At 43.7% G+C, this 24,225-nt stretch overlaps 1 protein-coding gene across 1 annotated transcript in view; it reads left to right on the forward strand.

Moving 5' to 3' along the window:
- Positions 1–17,092: 17,092 nt before the first annotated feature.
- LOC120921061 (cathepsin K-like) overlaps positions 17,093–24,225 on the forward strand; it is a 30,303-nt gene continuing 23,170 nt past the window's right edge. Inside the window, exons 1-2 of the mRNA XM_040333683.1 lie at positions 17,093–17,208; positions 23,206–23,335. Of these exons, the coding sequence (XP_040189617.1) occupies positions 23,210–23,335 (126 nt within the window). The 5' untranslated portion in view covers positions 17,093–17,208; positions 23,206–23,209. The remainder of the gene's footprint in view (positions 17,209–23,205; positions 23,336–24,225) is intronic.

The raw sequence follows: 24,225 nt of genomic DNA on the forward strand, positions 1-24,225 counted from the left end.
CAAGAGTCTAGTAGGCAACCCGGGTATGACTTTTTTTTTAAAAACAAAATTATAAATTATAATATAATAAATAATTATAAATAATTATAACAAATAATAATATAATTATAATAAAAATGATTCAATAATGTAATCAACTCAAAATCACTGAAATTTGCTCAGTTGCAGAATTGTTGCTGTCATTACTTTTATTTTTTTATGACGAATTTCCCCACAAATCGCTATCGCACAATTCTGCAAGTGATTATAATTTATTATCGCTGTTTTCTAGCTCCTCTAAAACCACTTTTGACATAAAGGGACACTTTTGGTTGCTATGGACAATCTACAGTTTGTAGGCAGAAAGAACAGTTTTTATTATATAAAAAAACATGTAGGACACTGGGCAGACCACTAGGGACAAGGGGGTGTGTATTTTTTACATACAGTACTGTAATCTATAAGATTACAGTATACTGTATGTAAGGTGTTTGTTTACCTTTTTGAATTTGGCGCCGTTCTCCGCCCCCAAGCGTCGTAACGTCGCAGGGAACGGAGATCGGCGGCACACAGAGGCACTGTGTGAATTGAGCGAGGACCCGCTCGCTCACACAGCGCGGTGGCATCGCAGGGTCCAGGGACAAGGTAAGTAAACACTGCCTATGGATTCAGCGAGACCGAGTCTGACTCGGGGTTACCGATCCTAGCAAAAAAATGTAACCCCGAGTCAGACTCGGGAATACCGCCAGGGGGGTTAAGTGAAGCATTATTCCACTGACAACGGCCAATTAAACAATATACTATGAACTGAAGATCTAATTTAATTTAGTAGGGGTACCTTCAGCAGGGGCAATTGCAATATTTTTGCCATCTAAGTTAAGTTCTAAAATGTTAGGCTAGGGTTAGATTTGGAGTCGTGGGTTTAGCGCTATCAATAATAATAGAGCTTAGGTGGTAGTTTGATATTAACTTATAGGTTATAATTAAGATACAGCTTAACCACTTAAGGACAGCCTCATGTAAATATACGTCAGCAGAATGGCACGGACAGGCACATGCACGTACCTGTACGTCCTCTGCTTGACGTGGGTCGGGGGTCCGATCGGGACCCCCCCCGTACATGCGGCGGTCGGTAAGCCTCGGGGAGCGATCCGGGACGACGGCGCGGCTATTTGTTTATAGCCGCTCCGTCGCGATCGCTCGCCGGAGCTGAAGAACGGGGAGAGCCGTATGTAAACACGGCTTCCCCGTGCTTCACTGTGGCGGCGTATCGATCGTGTGATCCCTTTTATAGGGAGACTCGATCGATGACGTCAGTCCTACAGCCACACCCCCCTACAGTTGTAAACACACACAAAGTGAACCCTAAATATTACAGCGCCCCCTGTGTTTAACTCCCAAACTGCAACTGTCATTTTCACAATAAAGAATGCAATTTAAATGCTTTTTTTTGCTGTGAAAATGACAATGGTCCCAAAAATGTGTCAAAATTGTCCGAAGTGTCCGCCATAATGTCGCAGTCACGAAAAAAATCGCTGATTTTTAGTAGTAAAAAAAATGTAAAAAAATTAAAATGCAATAAAACTATCCCCTATTTTGTAAACGCTATAAATTTTGCGCAAACCAACCGATAAACGATTATTGCGATTTTTTTTACCAAAAATAGGTAGAAGAATACGTATCGGCCTAAACTGAGGAAAAAATTTGTATATATGTTTTTAGGGGATATTTATTATAGCAAAAATTAAAAAATATTGCATTTTTTTCAAAATTGTCGCTCTATTTTTGTTTATAGCGCAAAAAATAAAAACCGCAGAGGTGATCAAATACCACCAAAAGAAAGCTCTATTTAAGGGGAAAAAAGGACGCCAATTTTGTTTGGGAGCGACGCAGTCCCGAACTGTAAAAACCCCTTGGGTCTTTAGGCAGCATATTGGTCCGGGGCTTAAGTGGTTATAGTGTATCTAAGCCCAAGAACAACATTTTTTAATACATTACAGTTTACAAGTCCTTAGATATGATAGCTGCAGTGGATTTTTTTAGGCTTTCTTTAGTTTAAAATGATACTAAGCACACACTGTTCAATTTACATTGTGACTTCTGATTCTGTAAATGGATGATAGCTCTGTAATTTTTTCTCATAAAAAAAAAGTAGCTTTTTCCTAATCGGTATACAGCTGTCACATGACCCAGCTCTCTCCCAGCCTGTCTGCAGGGAAACATAAGCAGGAGGAGCTTCTAGTCCTCTGCTGCTAGTCACATGTTAAAAAATAAATATAAAACAGCCTTTGAAATACAGAGTAAAAATAAATAATTACAGTGTCTTGCAAAAGTATTCACCCCCCTTGGCTTTTTACCTATTTTGTTACATTACAGCCTTTAGTTCAATGTTTTTATTTTTTTTTTAATCTGAATTCTATGTGATGGATCAGAACACAATAGTCTAAGTTGGTGAAGTAAAATTAGAAAAATATATACATAAAACAATTTTTCAGAAGTAAAAAAACATGATAGTTGGCATGTGCGTATGTATTCACCCCCTTTGTTATGAAGCCCATAAAAAGCTCTGGTAACCAATTACCTTCAGAAGTCACATAATTAGTGAAATGATGTCCACCTGTGTGCAATCTAAGTGTCACATGATCTGTCATTACATAGACACACCTTTTTGAAAGGCCCCAGAGGCCCCAACACCTAAGCAAGAGGCACCACTAACCAAACACTGCCATGAAGACCAAGGGACTCTCCAAACAAGTAAGGGACAATGTTGTTGAGAAGTACAAGTCAGCGTTAGGTTATAAAAAAATATCCAAATCTTTGATGATCCTTAGGAGCGCCATCAAATCTATCATAACCAAATGGAAAGAACATGGCACAACAGCAAACCTGCAAAGAGACCACCGCACACCAAAACTAACGGACCGGGCAAGGAGGGCATTAATTTAGAGAGGAGCACAGAGATCTAAGGTGACCCTGGAGGAGCTGCAGAGTTCCACAGCAGAGACTGGAGTATCTGTTCATAGGACGACAATAAGCCGTACGCTCCATAGAGTTGGGCTTTATGGCAAAGTGGCCAGAAGAAAGCCATTACTTTCAGCAAAAAAACAAAATGGCATGTTTTGAGTTTGCGAAAAGACATGTGGGTGACTCCCAAAATGTATGGAGGAAGGTGCTCTGGTCTGATGAGACTAAAATTTAACTTTTTGGCGCAAACCCAACACATCACATCACCTAAAGAACACCATCCCCACTGTGAAACATGGTGGTGGCAGATCATGCTGAGGGGATGTTTTTCAGCAGTCGGGACTGGGAAACTGGTCGCAGTTGAGGGAAAGATGGATGGTGCTAAATACAGGGATATTCTTGAGGAAAACCTGTACCACTCTGTGTGTGGTTTGAGGCTAGGATGGAGGTTCACCTTCCAGCAGGACAATGACCCCAAACACACTGCAAAAGCAACACTTGAGTGGTTTAAGGGGAAACATGTAAATGTGTTGGAATGGCCTAGTCAAAGCCCAGACCTCAATCCAATAGAAAATATGTGGTCAGACTTAAAGATTGCTGTTCACAAGCACAAACCATCCAACTTGAGGGAGCTGGAGCAGTTTTGCAAGGAGAATGAATGGGCAAACATCCCAGTGGTAAGATGTGGCAAGATCATAGAGACTTATCCAAAGCGACTTGGAGCTGTGATAGCCGCAAAACATGGCTCTACAAAGTATTGACTTTAGGGGTGTGAATAGTTATGCACATTGACTTTTTCTGTTATTTTGTCCTATTTGTTGTTTGCTTCACAATAAAAAAAAATCTTCAAAGTTGTGGGCAAGTTCTGGAAATTAAATGATGCAAATCCGCAAACAATCCATGTTAATTTCCAGGTTGTGAGGCAACAAAACACGAAAAATGCCAAGGGTGGTGAATACTTTTGCAAGGCACTGTACATTGTCCCAAGTGCTGTATCCTATGCGTTAAGTTGCACATTCCATTGTCGTAACTGCTGTACCCTGTGAGGTTGATTTACTAAAGGCAAAAAGACTGCCGTTGCTCCAGAGTTTAGTAAATGAGGTAAGGCTTCACTTTGCAAAGAATACCCAATCACGTGCAAGAATTATTTAAAAAAATTGCATTTTTGCTTGCACATGATTGGATGATGGAAGTCTGCAGAGCTTCTCCTCATTTACTAAGCTATGGAGCAACTGCTCTTGCAGAGTGCAACTGCTAGGGATGAGCTGAACACCCCTCGGTTTGGTTCGCACCAGAACATGCGAACAGACAAAAAAATGTGTGCTAAAATGTGAACAGCGTTAAAGTCTATGGGACAAGAGTGTGAAAAATAAAAAGTGTTCATTTTAAAGGCTTATATGCAAGTTATTGCCATAAAAAGTGTTTGGGGACCTGAATACTGCCCCAGGGGACATGTATCAATGCAACGCCCCCCTCTGACGTCACGTCGGGTCACCTGGGTGGCCCTGCCCTTGCCTATTAAACAGCTATCACCGTGAAAAGACAGCAGTCGACGGGACGCCTTTCATCGAGGCAAACTTTTTTTTTTTAAGGGAATTATCAAAAACTATCTGCGGTCGTTTTTTCCTTTTTGGTGAATGGGTACAATGTACCCCTACCCATTCACATAGGGGGAGCCAGAAGCTGAAGAATGCAAAATTAGGCTCGCTTCTGCATAGAAATCAGTCAGCTTCCAGGTTGTATTGGCAAACCTTAACTGAGCAAGCTGAGGTTAGAAGCTGATTGGATTTTATGCAGAAATTAGCCTGATTTTGCACTCCCCAGCTTTAGTAAATAAACCGCAATGTCCCAACTGCTGTACGTTGTGTGCTATGTTGTGCATTGCATTTACTACAGGCAAATACACTTTGCACTACAAGTGCAAACTACGGGCCAGATTCATAAAGATCCACGGCGGCGTAACGTATCGTCTTTACGTTACACCGCCGCAAGTTTTCCTCGTAAGTGCTTGATTCACAAAGCACTTGAGTGTAAACTTGCGGCGGAGTAACGTAAAGACGTCCGGCGCAAGCCCGCCTAATTCAAATGGGGCGGGGACCATTTAAATTAGGTGCGTTCCCGCGCCGAACGTACTGCGCATGCTCCGTTTTGAAATTTCCTGCCGTGCTTTGCGCGAAATGACGTCGCCCGACGTAATGTTTTGAATGGCGACGTGCGTAACGTACTTTCGTATTCCCGGACGATTTACGCAAAAAAAAAAAAACAATTGAAATTCGACGCGGGAACGACGGCCATACTTTAACATGGCTCGTCTAAACTTAAGCCATGAAAAAGCAGGCCTAACTTTGCGACGGGAAAAACCGACTAGCGACGACGTAACGAACGCGCATACCTTCGTGGATCGCCGTAAAAGCTAATTTGCATACCCGACGCTGGAAAACGACGCAAACTCCACCCAGCGGCGGCCGAAGTATTGCATCCTAAGATCCGACGGTGTAAGTCAATTACACCTGTCGGATCTTAGGGCTATCTATGCGTAACTGATTCTATGAATCAGTCGCATAGATACTCTCAGAGATACGACGGCGTATCAGGAGATACGCCGTCGTATCTCTTTTGTGAATCTGGCCCTACAAGTGCAAATTGCACTGAAATTGCACTTGGAAGTGCAGTTGCTGTAGATCTGAGGGGAAGATCTGAAATGATAGGACGCTCTGCTGATTTTATCATCCAATCATGTGCAAGCTAAAATGCTGTTTTTTATTTTTCTTTACATGTCCTCCTCAGATCTACAGCGACTGCACTTCCACTTGTAGTGCAAAGTGGATTTGCCTTTAGTAAATAACCCCCATTATCCCAACTGCTGTATGGGGGTGCTATGCTGTACATTACGTCGTCTCAAGTGCGGTGCCCTATATGTTATCTTACATAATCCTTGCTAAAATTGCTGAATTCTAAATAACCTAAAAGGATCTGGAAGTAGAATCTGTGTTGCCTAAAGCAACCATTTAGACACATCCTCGGTGGGGCTTATTTGTGATTTTACTTTTTTATTGTGAATTCAATACCTCACAGTGTGCATTTGTTTTTATCACAGTCAGTACAAATCTTACATCGTATATAAAAGAACTTGTAAAATCTTCTATCTTTCCTGCACATTCTTAGGAAATGTTTAGTTAATTAGTGAATGTTTTGTTCAGAGTACGGTGTGTCATCACTATACTTCCTGGCGTCCAGGTCAGAGTCTGCTGACAGGAAATCATGTGATTTTCCACGATGGAAAACAGATGTCGGTGAAGATCTGTCTGGAAACAAAACTGAACTTTCCATGTTCCAATGTATGGGTGGTATAGTAACCGTCACGTGAGCAGCATGTATACAAGACCTGAATGACTTCTTGCATCGGGTCCCTTAAGGTTCTAGTTACGCCGCTGACTTTTCAGCAGGTTCCTGGTTTACGATAAAGTGGAACTCTAGTAAAAATGTCTTCTGGTTTGAGTTATGTGGAACCTTTCTCAGATTTCTCAAACATAACTCACCACTTAAAGGGTTAGTTCATGTAGCATCACCCCCGTAAGGGTCGCTGAGTATAGACTTCCCTGGGCCTCTCTCTGATTATTCTATACGACCAGGTGCACACTTATCCACTCGTTATCCAATGGCCAGTCTAGAGGATTTTTTTTTTTTTGTGTTTATTGGTAGTAGACATGTGCAGACTGGAATATTTCGTTTAGTTTTTTCGTTTTCGTTTGGAAAATAAATTTATTTAGTTACTCCCGAAAATCGTTTTGATTTATTTCGTTTTTCGTTGGGGAATAGCTTTCGTCCGAAAATTCAATAATACTTGGTTTCTGTCGAATGGTCAAAAGAATATTCGACGGAACGTCGAATATTTGTAGTTTACATCGATTGTTCAAACGAATATTCGACGGAACGTCGAATCTTTACGTTGAATCGTACATTTCCGTTCGAATATTCTGCCTACAAGAATTCTAATGTTGTATGACTAGTAATAATTAGTGTTGCTCACGAATATTCGTATTGCGAATATTCGGCTCGAATATGGCATATTCGAGTATTCGCGATATATATCGAATTTCGCGGTGAATATTCGCAATTCCGAATATTCGCATTTTTTCAATTTGATTTTTAAAACAGATCACATCCTATCGACGTCTGAAAGCATTGCTGGTATGATTAGAGACCCTGGGCCGAGTAGCTAAGCTGAGGCGATCCTTTTATGTTGCTGAATTGAAAAAAATAAATTGCGAATTTTCGCTAATGCGAATGCGAAAATGATTGCGAATTTTCCATAACTGTGGTAGGAGAACTCTGATTGTCTCTGATGCAAAAGGGGGGGGCTTTGTGTATGTTTCTGTTATGAATATTTGTATGTTTGATATTATTATTTTTTTGTAAGAAGGAAAAAATTGCGCATACCTTAAAAAAAGGGGAGAATACAGCAGCAACTCAAAAATGTTATACAACATAAATTAATACAAGACAGAAAATGGAGTCGCTCTACAAGAATAAAAAATATGTCTAGTGACAAGACATGTGGGCAAATTATAAAATAAGCAAGCGCAAATAACTTGTGAAATACACAGTGAAACAAATATATAAAGAAATATAGTCCCAATAATAGAAAAATAATCTTTCATAAAAATGTCTTTGATATGTGAAGTGAAAAAAAGTCCAAAGCATGCAGCATGAACGTGTTCAATCTTCAAGGTGTTTGATTGACAAACGGCTGTGACAGATGGATAGAGTAAAGAATCACCACCAATGCAAAACACTTTTTATTTTCTATTGTAAAATATCAAGAATATTCTGAGCCAATCAGAGTGCTCCTTCCGCATTTGCCGAATATTCGCAATTATTTTGTATTGTAAAATATCAAGAATATTCTGAGCCAATCAGAGTGCTCCTTCTGCATTTGCCGAATATTCGCAATTATTTTGTATTGTAAAATATCAAGAATATTCTGAGCCAATCAGAGTGCTCCTTCTGCATTTGCCGAATATTCGCAATTATTTTGTATTGTAAAATATCAAGAATATTCTGAGCCAATCAGAGTGCTCCTTCTGCATTTGCCGAATATTCGCAATTATTTTGTATTGTAAAATATCAAGAATATTCTGAGCCAATCAGAGTGCTCCTTCCGCATTTGCCGAATATTCGCAATTATTTTGTATTGTAAAATATCAAGAATATTCTGAGCCATTCAGAGGGCTCCTTCCGCATTTGCCGAATATTCGCAATTATTTTGTATTGTAAAATATCAAGAATATTCTGAGCCAATCAGAGTGCTCCTTCCGCATTTGCCGAATATTCGCAATTATTTTGTATTGTAAAATATCAAGAATATTCTGAGCCATTCAGAGTGCTCCTTCCGCATTTGCCGAATATTCGCAATTATTTTGTATTGTAAAATATCAAGAATATTCTGAGCCAATCAGAGTGCTCCTACAGCATTTGTCGAAATTGCGCAGTAAATATCGCATTCGCATTTTGCGAAATTTTGAAAAAATATCAAGAATATTCTGAGCCAATCAGAGTGTTCCTACCGCAGTTATCGAAAATTCGCAATTATTTTCGCATTCGCAATAGCGAAAATTCGCAATCATTTCATTTCGATAAAATATCACGAATATTCGAATTTAGCGAATATATCTCGAATATTCGACTATATATTCGAGATATATCGCGAAATCGAATATGGCGTATTCTGCTCAACACTAGTAATAATGTCGAATCTATTCTCTATAATGTCGAATCTATTTTCTCATAAATCGAAATCTATACTCTGTAATGTATCTATTATAAGAATCTATTATTTCTATACAGTACCTGCCGCCGAGAATGTGTTTTTAGCACGACGGCATCGCGCTGATTCTCGGCGACAGGGTGCCGACATCTCGCACTCGCTAGAATGGTAAAAGCACATTCCAGCAAGCGCGTCATAGAGGCGACGGGAGATCCGACTTGGATTCCCGCCAATTCTACACGTGTGCGGCGTTTGTTATGAATCCTGAGGGGAAGTCCCCGCCGGATTTTAAATAAAAATCCGGCATGGGTTCCCCCCTCAGGAGCATATCGGGCCCTTAGGTCTGGTAGGGGTTGTAAGGAGACCCCCCCCTACGCCGAAAAAAACGGCGTAGGGGGTCCCCCTACAATCCATACCAGACCCGTATCCAAAGCACGCTACCCGGCCGGCCAGGAAAGGAGTGGGGACGAGCGAGCGCCCCCCCCCCCCCTCCTGAGCCGTACCAGGCTGCATGCCCTCAACATGAGGGGGTTGGGTGCTCTGGGGCAGGGGGGCGCACTGCGGCCCCCCCACCCCAGAGCACCCTGTCCCCATGTTGATAAGGACAGGGCCCCTTCCCGACAACCCTGGCCGTTGGTTGTCGGGGTATGCGGGCGGGAGGCTTATCGGAATCTGGGAGCCCCCTTAAATAAGGGGGCCCCCAGATACCGGCCCCCCACCCTAAGTGAATGGATATGGGGTACATCGTACCCCTACCCATTCACCTGGAGGAAAAATGTTAAAGTTAATAAACACGACACAAGGGTTTTTAAAATAATTTATTTGTCTGCTCCGGAGGCACCCCCCTGTCTTCTTTAGCTCTTTTCACCAGGGGGGGGCTTCTTCTTTGACATCTTCGGGTGGGGGCCGCTCTTCTTCGCCGCCGTCTGGTTCTCTTCCACCGCCGGGGGGGGTCGCTTTTATAAAAGCGCCCACCCCCCGGTGGGTTTCCTCCGACGTCTTCGGCGGGGGGTGGTGTGCTTCTCAGGGGGGGTCTTCTTCTTCCGCTATCCAGGGGGGTCTTCTCCGCTATCCGGGGGGTCTTCTCCACTCTCCGGGGGTCTTCTTCTATGTTCGCCGCTCTCCGCTGTTGACTCGGCGCACCCCGGTTCTTCCTCCCGCTGTCCGGTGCCTTCTCCTTCAGGCCTGAACGTCTTCTCCTTCTTCCGTGCTGTGACGTCTTCTTCTTCTTCTTCCGTGCTGTGACGTCTTTTTCTTCTTCTCTTCTCCCGATGTCGACACGTCGCCTCTTCTCGCTGCAATGACAGGTGCGCGGCTTGCATCTGACTTATATAGGCCTCACAGTCCCATCATGCTCCGGTACCTACCCACGTGGGTAGGTATCACATGGGTAGGTACGGAGCATGATGGGACTGTGAGGCCTATATAAGTCAGATGCAAGCCGCGCACCTGTCATTGCAGCGAGAAGAGGCGACGTGTCAACATCGGGAGAAGAGAAGAAGAAGAAGACGTCACAGCACGGAAGAAGAAGAAGACGTCACAGCACGGAAGAAGAAGAAGATGTTCAGGCCTGAAGGAGAAGGCACCAGACAGCGGGAGGAAGAACCGGGGTGCGCCGAGTCAACAGCGGAGAGCGGCGAAAATAGAAGAAGACCCCCGGAGAGTGGAGAAGACCCCCCGGATAGCGGAGAAGACCCCCCGGATAGCGGAAGAAGAAGCCCCCCCTGAGAAGCACACCATCCCCCGCCGAAGACGTCGGAGGAAACCCGCCGGGGGGTGGGCGCTTTTATAAAAGCGACCACCCCCCCGGCGGTGGAAGAGAACCAGACGGCGGCGAAGAAGAGCGGCCCCCACCCGAAGACGTCAAAGAAGAAGCCCCCCCCTGGTGAAAAGAGCTAAAGAAGACAGGGGGGTGCCTCCGGAGCAGACAAATAAATTATTTTAAAAACCCTTGTGTCGTGTTTATTAACTTTAACATTTTTCCTCCAGGTGAATGGGTAGGGGTACGATGTACCCCATATCCATTCACTCAGGGTGGGGGGCCGGTATCTGGGGGCCCCCTTATTAAAGGGGGCTCCCAGGTTCCGATAAGCCTCCCGCCCGCATACCCCGACAACCAACGGCCAGGGTTGTCGGGAAGGGGCCCTGTCCTTATCAACATGGGGACAGGGTGCTCTGGGGTGGGGGGGCCACAGTGCGCCCCCCTGCCCCAGAGCACCCAACCCCCTCATGTTGAGGGCATGCAGCCTGGTACGGCTCAGGAGGGGGGGGCGCTCGCTCGTCCCCACTCCTTTCCTGGCCGGCCGGGTAGTGTGCTTTGGATACGGGTCTGGTATGGATTGTAGGGGGACCCCCTACGCCATTTTTTTCGGCGTAGGGGGGGTCTCCTTACAACCCTTACCAGACCTAAGGGCCCGGTATGCTCCTGAGGGGGGGACCCATGCCGGATTTTTATTTAAAATCCGGCGGGGACTTCCCCTCAGGATTCATAACAAACGCCGCACACGTGTAGAATTGGCGGGAATCCAAGTCGGATCTCCCGTCGCTTCTATGACGGCTCTGTCTCCATCGCGGCAAGCCAGCTCGGCGCTGGCTCCCGCGATGGGGCTCGTAGGTGGTCAATCTCCCCGAGAAAGGGAGCGAGATTGACACAATATCGCGGTCACCTACTGTAGTGTGGAATCTTTTCTCTATAATGTCGGATCTTTTCTCTATGATGTCGAATCTTTTCCCTATAATGTCGAATCTCTCTATATCTAATTTTTACCGCAACAAAAACGAAAATAAAGCATTTTTTATGTCGGATCTTTCGGTTTTCATACCTTGCACTTTCGTTATCGTTTGTTAAAACGATAACGAAAAAAACTGATTTTCGGACGAAAATGCATTCTAACGAAAATGAATGCACATGTCTAATTGGTAGAACATAGATATGAGAAGGGATTAATGGGATACTCCAACTTTTAACCGCTTATGGACCAGCGCACAACTATATACGTCAGCACAATGGCACGGCTGGGCAGATGGATGTTAAAAAGATGTAAGCTGCGCTGCTTGTAAAATGAAAATAAAAGAATGTGAACAAAATTGAATAACCAGCAAATAAATGACATAAAGGCTAGTTCACATATATAAACAAAAAATGGTGTGCTCAATGTGCATGTAATACAAAAAGAGTGAAACAAGTGCACAATAAAGTGAATGAATAGTCCATAAGGCCGCAACAATCACAGCTGCAACCAGAGGCGTTGCTAGGGGGGTGCGGGCCGCACCGGGTGACACCCACTAGAGGGGTGACACCATCCCGATTTAAAAAAAGAAATACATTTATTTTTTTTTTTATTTTTTTTAGCTGACATGTCCAGAGGTGCAGGTGGCTGTGTAATGTAAAAGGGGTGCAGTGATGCAGGGTGTTGTGTAATGTAAAAGGGTCCAGAGGTGCAGGGGGCTATGAGATGTAAAGGGGGCCAGTGATGCAGGGTGCTGTGTAATGTAAAGGGGTCCAGTGATGCAGGGTGCTGTGTAATGTAAAGGGGTCCAGAGGTGCAGGGTGCTGTGTAATGTAAAGGGGTGCAGAGGGCTGTGTAGTGTAAAAGGGTCCAGAGGTGCAGGGGGCTATGTGATGTAAAGGGGTGCAGAGGTGCAGGCGGCTGTGTAATGTAAAAGGGGTGCAGTGATGCAGGGTGCTGTGTAATGTAAAGGGGTCCAGTGATGCAGGGTGCTGTGTAATGTAAAAGGGGTGCATTGATGCAGGGTGCTGTGTAATGTAAAGGGGTCCAGAGGTGCAGGTGGATTTGTAATGTAAAAGGGTCCAGAGGTGCAGGGTGCTGTGTAATGTAAAGGGGTGCAGAGGTGCAGGCGGCTGTGTAATGTAAAGGGGTCCAGTGGTGCAGGGGGCTGTGTAATGTAAAAGGGTCCAGAGGTGAAGGGGGCTGTGAGATGTAAAGGGGTCCAGTGATACAGGGTGCTGTGTAATTTTAAAGGGGTCCAGTGATGCAGGGTACTGTGTAATTTTAACCACTTGCCGTCGCCGCACCGTCATAATACGTCCACAAGGTGGCTCTCCTAGGCGAGATCACGTATTATGACGTCCTACCTTTTAGCCGCCACTAGGGGCGCACGCGCGCCGCCGGAGGCGCGCGCACGCGCCCCCCGCTCGCCCCCGACTCCCGTGCGTGTGCCCGGCGGGCGCGATCGCCGCCGGGCACACGCGATCGCTCGGTACAGAGCGGGGAACGGGAGCTGTGTGTGTAAACACACAGCTCTCGTTCCTGTCAGCAGGGGAAATGCTTTTCTTCGGTTCATACACTGTATGAACCGAGGATCAGTGTTTCCCCTAGTGAGGCCACCCCCCCCCCCCACAGTAAGAACACACCCAGGCATACTTAACCCCTTCCCCGCCCCCTAGTGTTAACCCCTTCACTGCCAGTGGCATTTTTATAGTAATCTAATGCATTTTTATAGCACTGATCGCTATAAAAATGCCAATGGTCCCAAAAATGTGTCAAAAATGTCCGAAGTGTCCGCCATAATGTCGCAATACCAAAAAAAAATCGCTGATCGCCGCCATTACTAGTAAAAAAAATATTAATAAAAATGCCATAAAAATACCCCCTATTTTGTAAACGCTATAACTTTTGCGCAAACCAATCAATAAACGCTTATTGCGATTTTTTTTTACGAAAAATATGTAGAAGAATACGTATCGGCCTAAACTGAGGAAAAAAAATGTTTTTTTATATATTTTTGGGGGATATTTATTACAGCAAAAAGTAAAAAATATTCATTTTTTTCAAAATTGTCGTTCTATTTTTGTTTATAGCGCAAAAAATAAAAACCGCAGAGGTGATCAAATACCACAAAAAGAAAGCTCTATTTGTGGGAAAAAAAGGACGCCAATTTTGTTTGGGAGCCACGTCGCACGACCGCGCAATTGTCTGTTAAAGCGACGCAGTCCCGAATCGCAAAAAGTACTCTGGTCTTTGGGCAGCAATATGGTCCGGGGGGTAAGTGGTTAAAGGGGTCCAGTGATGCAGGGGGCTGTGTAATGTAAAGGGGTCCAGTGATGCAGGGGGCTGTGTAATGTAAAGGGGTCCAGTGATGCAGGGGGCTGTGTAATGTAAAGGGGTCCAGAGGTGCAGGGTGCTGTGTAATGTAAAGGGGTCCAGAGGTGCAGGGTACTGTGCAATGTAAAGTGGTCCAGAGGTGCAGTTGTGGAGAGGGGTACACAGTAGTAACAAAAAGATATTGAAGGATGCAGAGGTATGCAGGGGGCACAGTGGGGTGTTTTTACATTTTAACGTGTGGGGGGGTGCCAGATATTGGATCCGCCCCGGGTGCCAAATGCTCTAGGTACGCCCCTGGCCTATAGGCTCCTGAGATGTGAATTCCGGTTCTGGAGAAAGAGAGGTGGGGGGAGGGGACAAAGAAAAATGGAGAGAAAGAAGAAGGGATAGAACGCACAAGAAAGATGGATAGGGAGAGAGAGAAAAGGGGAAGAAAGGAGAACAGAGAGCAAACAGTTGGGTAAAAAATATTTGAAATTTTTTATTGGGGGGGGGGGGTGACACCATATTTTACCGCACCAAGTGACACCAACCCTAGTGACGCCACTGGCTGCAACTCCTATGGAAATCCTAGATGAATCACAGATGCACCCAAAATGTGTTAGAAATAGTCCAGGAAGCAGTGTCAGACAGCAGAACGCAGGCAACCTCCACCTCTAATAAAAGATCTGCTTACCGACTCCCATGGATCTATAAAGATCAATAACGCATTTGTGGCTCTATGCCAAGCTCCTTGCTACAGCTCCTCTGATGTACTCCTCCACATAAGATATGCACTTGGTGATGATTAGCCAGGTCTCCCCGCACAGATTCAAACCCGGGAGTAAAACAAAATAGCCAACATAGAGCAGTATTGTAAGGTAAAACGATTTAATGGCATAAAACAAAAGATGCACTCACATGTCCATTGATAAAAAGTAGCGTTTGTAGTTTGTAATTTTAAAAGCCGGCCGGCTCAAATAATTCCGCCCGTCCTTCCGGATGTTCGCTGGTAAACAGTGGTGACGTCAGCACGCCACTCCTCCCTACGCTGTTTCGTCAAAGAGAGGACTGCCCCTGGAAGATGACGTCACTACTGTTTACCAGCGACCATCCGGAAGGACGGGCGGAATTATTTGAGGACTATGCGGATTTTAAAATAGTAAGTGACCGGATTTATATTATAAAAACGCATGATGAAAGGACATACATTTAAAAAATGCTAATTGTTTTCTTGTGAAAAAAAAAAAATGCTAATTGTGGTTGGAACTCCGCTTTAAGTTTCACAGGTATGAGCACCCTTCAACTTATAACCAGGTATGTCAATGGAGACCTAATGGCTTAAGAGTTGTGGCAGAGAACAGAGGACCCATCACACCATGCGGCTTATATTATACAATAAAACCTTGGTTTGAGAGTAACTTAATTTAAGAGCGTTTTGCAAGACAAGCAACATTTTTTAATAACTTTTGGCTTGATATACAAGCGATGTCTTGATATAAGAGTAGCGTCATGTCATAACTGAGTATAAAAGAGATGAGAGGCACCTCTAAGTGTAGCAATATGGTTACATTTAATGAAGGTACAACATTTAGCAACTCACATGGTTGATGATTAAAAGAGGCACATCTAAGTATGCAGGGATGAATGAATGAATGAATGAAAAACTTATAAAGCGCGGCGCATGCGAACTGAATCGCTTCTGGGATCCAGGGTAAAGCTGTCCACATAGACTATCCTCTGCACCACCATTGATATCATCCCTTCCTCAAGCGGTTCAAGCCTCGCTTTCAGATTGCTCTACTGCAGGGTAGTCTTGCTGGTCACGATTGCAGACTGATAGCGTGAGAGCCGGCGATGCGGAGGTTGGTCTATGTGGACAGCTTTACCCTGGATCCCTGCATACTTAGATGTGCCTCTTTTAATCATCAACCATGTGAGTTGCTAAATGTTGTACCTTCATTAAATGTAACCATATTGCTACACTTAGGCCTCGTACAGACGGGCAAACATGTACGATGAAAACGGTCCGCCGGACCGTTTTCAACGTACATGTCTGCCCGGAGATTTCTGTATGATGGCTGTACACACCATCATACAGAAATCCGCGCGTACTCGACGTGCGACGAGGCGACGTGCACGGCCCTGGCAGTTCAATGCTTCCACGCATGCGTCAAAGTCATTCGACGCATGCGAGGGATGGCGGCCGCTCGGACATGTACGGTAGGTCTGTACAGACGACCGAACATGTCCGACGGACAGGATTCCAGCAGGCATGTTTCTAAACATGTTTAGAAACATTTGCCCGCTCGAAAAAGGCCCGGCGGGCAAATGTACGCTGGAATCCTGTCCGCTCGGCTGTACAGACGACCGAACATGTCTGCTGAAACTGGTCCGCGGACCAGTTTCAGCAGACATGTTCGGTCGTCTGTACGGGGCCTTAGAGGCGCCTCTCTTCTCCTTTATACTCTGTAGCTCCTGCTGGATTTGGCTTCTGTTCAATATTTTTATTGAGTTTTACAAGAAAAAACAAACAAAATATAATAAGCAACATATTATGAGATACATATATGATAAGTAGAGGCATGTCTATATTTACATAACTCTATGTAACTCAAAACTAACAGGAGAGTAGAAAGAAAACTTCATGAATATCACATAGTTGGATGGATTTGGCTTCTAATCCCCTTGTGGAGGCTTCCATTTGTGGATGGACATTTTATGGTTACACAACTTATCACATTGCTAAAATCTTTTTATATGGACTATAAACTGAAGTACCTATGAATAAATGGTTGTGGAACAAATCATTTAAATTTCCATTATTTCTAATGGAAAAATTTGCTTCGATAGACAAGCGCTTTGAATTACAAGCATGCTTCTGGAACGAACTATGCTCGCAATCCAAGGATTTACTGTATAGTCAAACCTGCCATATTATAATTTAGATGAGTTAACTTTAACCAATCATTTCTGGCATACTAATGGTTTATGGTCCACATTACCGGGGTGAGGAGGTGTTTGTCCTTTGCCTACTTACTTTGTGCTAAAATGTATCCCACTTTCTTATCTCAGAATTTTGAGAGATATTCTGTGTGCTGCATTGCCCTATGTTTTGGCATTCCATTCTATTCAGTTCCTTTCAAATAAGCATAGCAAGGTGCATTTTTGAGCCCTTAGGTTGAGTGGTATTATTAAAACCCAAACCAGGAAAGAATTCTTAATGTGAATATTGATGCTTTATATTGTTAATATAAATGTGTGTGTGTGTCAAATGAGTAAGTTGTCAATTTCCATCATGAGTCAGCAAACTCAAGATCTCCTGGACCAAACGTTTCCACTAACACTTCCCTATAAAGGACCGTATAAAACTCCGGAGCAATCACAAGATGCGATCAGCCAGGAAATTCTGAAACAGGTACAGACATAAAGAAAGAAGAACGAATTTACAATGTAAGTAATGTGTGTACTCTATGCTTTTACATGGAATGTTTCTATTTCTGATGCCGCGTACACGTGATCATTTTTCAGCATGAAAAAAAAACAAAGTTTTTCGGCATTTAGAAAAAACAACGTTTTTCTAACTTCATCATTAAAATGACGTTGCCCACACCATCGTTTTCAAAAAATGCTCTAGCAAAGCGCAGTGACTTACAACACGTACGACGGCACTATAAAGAGGAATTTCCATGCGGATGGCGCCACCCTTGGGGCTGCTTTAGCTGATTCCGTGTTAGTAAAAGACGATTCGCGTTTTTCTGTCTGTTACAGCGTGATAAATGTGCTTACTCCATTATGAACGGTAGTTTTACCAGAACGAGCGCTTCCGTCTCATAACTTCTGAGCATGCACAGGTTTTTAACGTCGTTTTAGCGCACACACGATCATTTTTTACAACCCGAAAAACGACATTGTTTAAAACGTCGTTAAAAAATGCAGCATGTTCGAATTTTTTTTTTGTCGTTTTTCAGAACCCGAAAAATGATGTGTAGCTCTCACATGATCATTTTAAATGACGTGTGTACGCGGCATAAGGCTGGATTCGCAACAATGCATTTTTAGTGCTTTTTGCATTTTGCAGATTTGCACCACAGAACCTGACCCATAGGAAACAATGTTAAATGGACTGTAGTGCAAGTCTGCAAAATGAAAAAAAAGCACTAAAAATGCACAGGTGTGAATCCAGCCTAAGTCCTGCTCAAAAACAGGTCTAGGAGAAAAAAAAGCTTCAACATAAATTAAAGGAACACTAAAGGCAAAAATGTTTAAAAAAAAAAAAAAAAAAACATGTTATACTTACCTCCACTGTGCAGCTCGTTTTGCACAGAACGCTGTCTTCTGGGGTCCCTCAGGGGCTGTCTCGACTCCTCCTCGCAAGAGCTTTCCACCTTCATGCGAGCGAGCTTGCATGGTGGAAAGCATTTGCGGGCGTGCTCCCGTGATACAGCGGCGGGCATAGCCGCCGACTGTATCACTCGGCCCCGCCCCCGGCACGCCGCGTCATCGGATGTGATTGACAGCAGCGCCAGCCAATGGCTGCGCTGCTATCAATCCGTCCAGCCTAGCCAATCAACGGCCAGGCTGGGAACCCGAAGAGGATCACGGGGGCGGGCACGGGACTTTCGAGGGGTGAGGTAAGTAAAACGGGGGTTCGGGGGGCGGTACTGTCGGATGTTTTTTCACCTTAATGCATAGGATGGTGAAAAAACATTTACCTTTACAACCCCTTTAAATATTATATTATATAGTTAAACCTGCCATATTATAATTTAGACAAGTTAACTTTCAAAACTGGTATTTCTGTTATGTCATTTGGAGGAGAGGTTGAATAAACCATTGGCTAGTTATATCTCTTGCATCAAACTTTTCTTGTTGGACTTCCAGACTCTGCCCTTTGCTTTTGGCAGCCAGCATGAAACCAAACAATGGAATTTGTCCTCTAGTTGCTTCTTTGGAGTAAAAAATAAATGTACAAACCTACTGCCATCTTAAAGTAGATTTTTTTTTCCAAGGAATGTATTGTGGCAGTTGTTGCTGTCCGTTTTCTGAAAATGCTGATTGACTAACCATTATCTTGACCATCTAGTTCATATTGTTTTTCATTTGCTTTTGAGTCTTATCATCCATCACTTTTGACTCTGGGAAGATCAAACTAGGGTTTGACAAGGTGAGGATGGCTGTACTTCATCAACTCATACAAACTTCAAACAAGGCTGAATATTTGCTTAGTGGATGGCAGCTTAGCTTTAGTGCTCCATTCCGGACAATGAGCAATAATACAGAGGTGTCTTTGTAGCTTCTTATATTGTCAAGACTTTGGATGTTGGCTAGTATGCAACATGGCAACTGCGGCTTTTGCCAGGTATGTGTAGATGTTATGCTGCGTACACACGATAGGTTAGTCTGATGAAAACGGTCTGATGGACTGTTTTCATCAGACCAAACCGATTGTGTGTGGGCCCCATCAGTTATTTATCCATAGGTTAAAAAAATAGGAACTTGTTTTAAAATTATCTGATGGATGAAAAACCTATAGAAAAAAACGATCGTCTGTAGGTACGTCCATCGGTTAAAAATCCACACATGCTCAGAATGAAGTCGAAGCATGCTTGGAAACATTGAACTTCATTTTTTTCAGCACGTCGTTGTGTTTTACGTCACTGCGTTCTGACACGATTGTTTTTTCAGTCAGCTTCATTGGATAATTGATGGAAAAATCCATCAGACCGTTTTCATCAGACTAACCTATCGTGTGTACAGGGCATTAGAAGCTTATTTCCACTCGGTGTCTTCCGTGTATCCCCTGCTGTACCCATGCTTCCAGTAAAAGATATCACCTTGTCTCTTTGGATATTTCATTCTTATGTCATTCCACAGACAGTGGTAGGAGAGGTGTGAATGAGCTGAGACTTCCTACTGGTAGAGATGTGAGAGATCCAAGACTTCCTTCTTGCAGTAGAAAAGGTGTCAGGCCTCGTACACACGACCGAGGAACTCGACGGGCTAAACACATCGTTTTGCTCGTCTAGTTACTTGTGAGGCTGTCGAGAAACTCGACAAGCCAATTTTCTCCATTCCCGTCAAGGAAATAGAGAACATGCTCTCTTTTTGGCTCGTCAAGTTCCTTGACAGTTTCCTCGACGAAAATGTACACACGACCGGTTTCCTCGGCAAATAAATATCTCCCAGCAAGTTTCTTGCTGGTTTTTGCAGAGAAACTCGGTCGTGTGTACGAGGCCTGAGTGAGTTGTGACCTACCCTTCTGAGGTAGGAGAGGTGTGGATCATCCGCGACTTCCCATAGTAGTAGGAGAGTTGTGAGTGACCGGTGACCAGTGATGGTCTTTGATTTGGGCTTGTTTTTTTCTTTTTAATCCAAACAAAACTTTATTGAAAATTCAGCAATAGAGAAACAGTACAGACATCCATTTCAAGACATAATATAATGAGACACCTTGCTATTGATGTACTTCATCATCGGTACATAAGCATATACATAAGCCTTGGACCAGTGACATTGAGGGAGGTGAATGGGGTCTACAGCCTACGATGGGTGACATTGAGGTATTGATGAGAGGGGGGTTGTTAACAGCCTAGGATGGCTGTAGACATGGAAGGATTCTGGAGTATCTAGCCTTTGGGTGGGTGAAGGGGGGGGTATCTGCATCTGTAGAATGATAGTTTCATCCTGTGTATGTAAAGATGGGGTTGTGTCCTGGAAGGAAGGGTCACATAGAAGGCAAGGGATTGTCCTCTATATGAACTGTGGTCTAGGCATGGAGGGAAGGGTAAGGGCTTGTCCTCTGTATGAAATGATGGGGGGTCTAGGCAAGGAGTGAATGTTGACATGAAAGGGAGGTAAGGGCTTGTCCTATGAAATGGGGTCTAGGCATGGAGGTAAGGGTGACAGAAGGGTAAGGGCTTGTCCTGTGTGAAATTATGGCTTCTAGCCATGAAGGGACCGGGTGACTTTGGTAGGGTTGGTCTAGTCCTGTGTATATCGGAATCACATACAGTTCACCAACAATGTCTACACTCAGTCACATAGTTACTGAGAAAGCCGTAAGCCCCAGGTGGGTGAGGTCAACCCCCCCTCTGCTATTGCCTAATTACATAGGTAAACGATCCATAATAAGGTCTACAACAGCTAACCCCAAAACAGCCAACCACTGTGCTACCCTTATGCTGGTAGATGTATTTTTCCAGCCTGATAGTGTTTCCCATTTGCGCCAACCACTCCTTCACCGTAGGGGGTCTGTTGACTTCCAGTGTCTCAAAATTAATAGTCTAGCCTGGAAAAGAGCCCTAGCTATGGCTAGTCTAGAAAATTCCTCAGCAGGGATTTAGTCTATAATTCCTAGTAAACACAGTTTCGGGTGTTCTAAAAACTGGATCTGAAACACACGGTTAAGAATCTTTACCACCTCCCTCCAATAAATGTGCAGTTTGGGACATCTCCATAACACGTGGATCAGGTTTCCATGATCTCTCATGCATCTTGAGCAAGCTGGATCCTCCCTTACTCCTATTCTCACCAGTCTTGCCGGTGCATAATGGACCCTGCAAAAGCACATACTTGGGCTTGGTTTTGAATTGAACCAAGAAGTTAGATGTCGTTGTTGGGCCAATGAGCTTGGCTTCTATCTGAAACGGGTTTGGTTTGAACCCTGAAATTAGCTGTCATTGCCGGGTCAATGAGCTGTGGGCATGAGATTCTCACAGCCAGCATAGACAATGGGGTAGTGATACTCATGATATCATGTGGCCTTATTAGGTAAATGATATCACAAGAATCCCCACCCTATTTGTAAATGTGCAGCTGTGGAGCGCTGAATTTCCTGACCGCAACTCATTGGCCCAGCAACAACAGTTAACTTCTGGAACTGAACCCAAGCGCATCCCTATCTGTGCCCTACCCTTCTGCATATAAGAAGTGTAAAGCCTGGTACACACGATCAGATTTTCTGCAGACAAAGCTTAAGACTTTTGTCCGAAGGGCATTGGCCGTGAACCTGTATTGCATACAAGCAGCAAAGAATTGTTGGCCAACAAACACAAAACTCTATGTTTTTTCAGCTCTTTAGCGCCACCCTTGGCAACTTCTGCTAATGTTGTGTTATGGTTAGCATTGCTTCTGAGAATGCATGTTTAGACTTTGTTTTTTTTGCGTACACACGATCGGATAATCCGACAGCACATATGGTCAGATTTTCCGATAGCATCCTGTCATCACACAATTCCCGTCGGAAAGTCAGATCGTGTGTACGAGGCTTAAAGTGGTTGTAAACCCTTTACAACCACTTTAACCTACAGTTAAGCCTAGATTTATGCCGCGTACACACGATCAGTCCATCCGATGAGAACGGACCGATGGACCGTTTTCATCGGTTAACCGACTGACTGATAGCCCGTCGCGCCTACACACCATCGGTTAAAAAAACGATCGTGTCAGAACGCGGTGACGTAAAACACAACGACGTGCTGAAAAAAACTAAGCTCAATGCTTCCAAGCATGCGTCGACTTGATTCTGAGCATGCATGGGTTTTTATCAGATGGTTGTGCCTACTAACGATCATTTTTTTCCCATAGGTTAGGAATCCATCGGTTAAATTTAAAGCAAGTTGGCTTTTTTTTAACCGATGGTTAAATAACCTATGGGGCCCACACACGATCGGTCTTGTCCTCTGGTTAACCTATCGTGTGTACGAGGCCTAAGGCTTACCTGTAGGTGCTTGAAATATCCCCTAAATCTCCATGGTATTGGAGATATTTACTATAATCACGGACGCTGCTGTCTACGGCGCATGCTCCGTAGACAAGCGGCGCAGGCGCACTGTAGTGTGCCGTTCCTCATTGAGGCCTTGCCGTCACTGCCGGCTCCTGCGCGCATGTCTTCGCGGCTCCGGCCAATCAGAGCGCCGGAGCCGCGATACGCGGAAGTAACCCCCGGACAAGATGTCGGCTGTCCGGGCGTTGGACGGCTTCAATCGGAGGTCAGTATTACATAATAAGCTAGTATGCCATGCATACTAGCTCATTATGCCTTTGTCTTGCAGGCAGTGTTTTTTTCCCTGGGTTTGCTGCCTCTTTAAGTGACCTGTGACCTCCTCTTTTACAGCAGCAGAGGTGTCAGGCTCCATGGTGGGATAACAGAGCCAGATACTTTGCTAACCAGATTTTGTCAAAAGAGACCATAGGTGATATAAAAACAACAGAGCCTAATTAAGTTCACTATTGCCACCCATAAGTAAAATATTATTTTACGATTAACTGACCATCTATGTGTCTTTTACAAAAGTAATACAAACAGGATAACGCTTAGATGACTTTAGAGTATAAAGAATTCGGTAGTGGTGGCTCGTGGGTAGTTCTTATTGGTTGCTATCGCTTACTGCATTTTGTATAATGCCAGATATAAATGTAATAATAATAATACCTGTTTTTCTGCAGTACAATGTATTGGATTTACCTACTTAGTATTGCACTTCCATTGGTGAGGGGCACCTTGTACTGGGGTGACGTACTAAACTCTGAATGGGAATTGTGGAAGAAGACCCATGACAAACAGTATAACGGCCAAGTAAGTGTTTGTCTTAATCAGTAAATATATGGTTTACTGCTACTGCTAATGAATTGTTTAGATATTCTGGATCCTCTCCATTTCCCCCTACAACTAAATTGTTACTGGTTTAACTTTTTAGAGCGAAGGACTCACATCACTTTATCTTGAGCTATTGTATTTTGTAAACAGCAAGTTTTTCCTCAAAAGAGTAGCTAAGAACAGACTTGTCAAATAGAACCTATAAAATATGTGCGCCTAGAATTTGGCTTAAAAACGAACCCTTAACCTGAACATACTCCTGAATATAACCTAAACCTTTAATCTGAAGATACTCCAACCCTTATATATCAGAACATAACCTTACTTCACACCTTAAACCTACTACAACAACAAAAAAAAAACTACCAGGCCATCAATGCCTTGAATTTAGATAGAAATTTAGTGTTCTGAAATACGTGATTCAGAAAATCACTTTCAGAATTGAGCGATAGCGATTTGTGGGGAAATTTGTCATAAAAAAATAAAAGTAATGACAGCGACAATTCTGCAACTGAGCACATTTCAGTGTTTTTCATTTGATTACATTATTGAATCATTTTTATTATAATTACATTATTATTTGTTATAATTATTTATAGTTATTTATTATATTATAATTTATGATTTTGTTTTTCAAACTTTATCATACCCGAGATGTCTACTAGACTCTTGTTTGGACAGATTTAAGTGAGTTATTCCTAAGAATTACAGGCCTACAATGTAAAACACCAAATTTTCATGCAAAATAATTGTACCGCTTTCAGCACCTAAAACCAGAAAGAATCATACCGCCAGGGAGGTTAAAGCAGACCTTACATTGAGATACACCTAAGCAGGGCCGGATTTGCTCTGCCTGCCGCCCCAAGGCC

The sequence above is a fragment of the Rana temporaria genome, chromosome 13 (assembly GCF_905171775.1).
Source record: "Rana temporaria chromosome 13, aRanTem1.1, whole genome shotgun sequence".
NCBI lineage: Eukaryota > Metazoa > Chordata > Amphibia > Anura > Ranidae > Rana > Rana temporaria.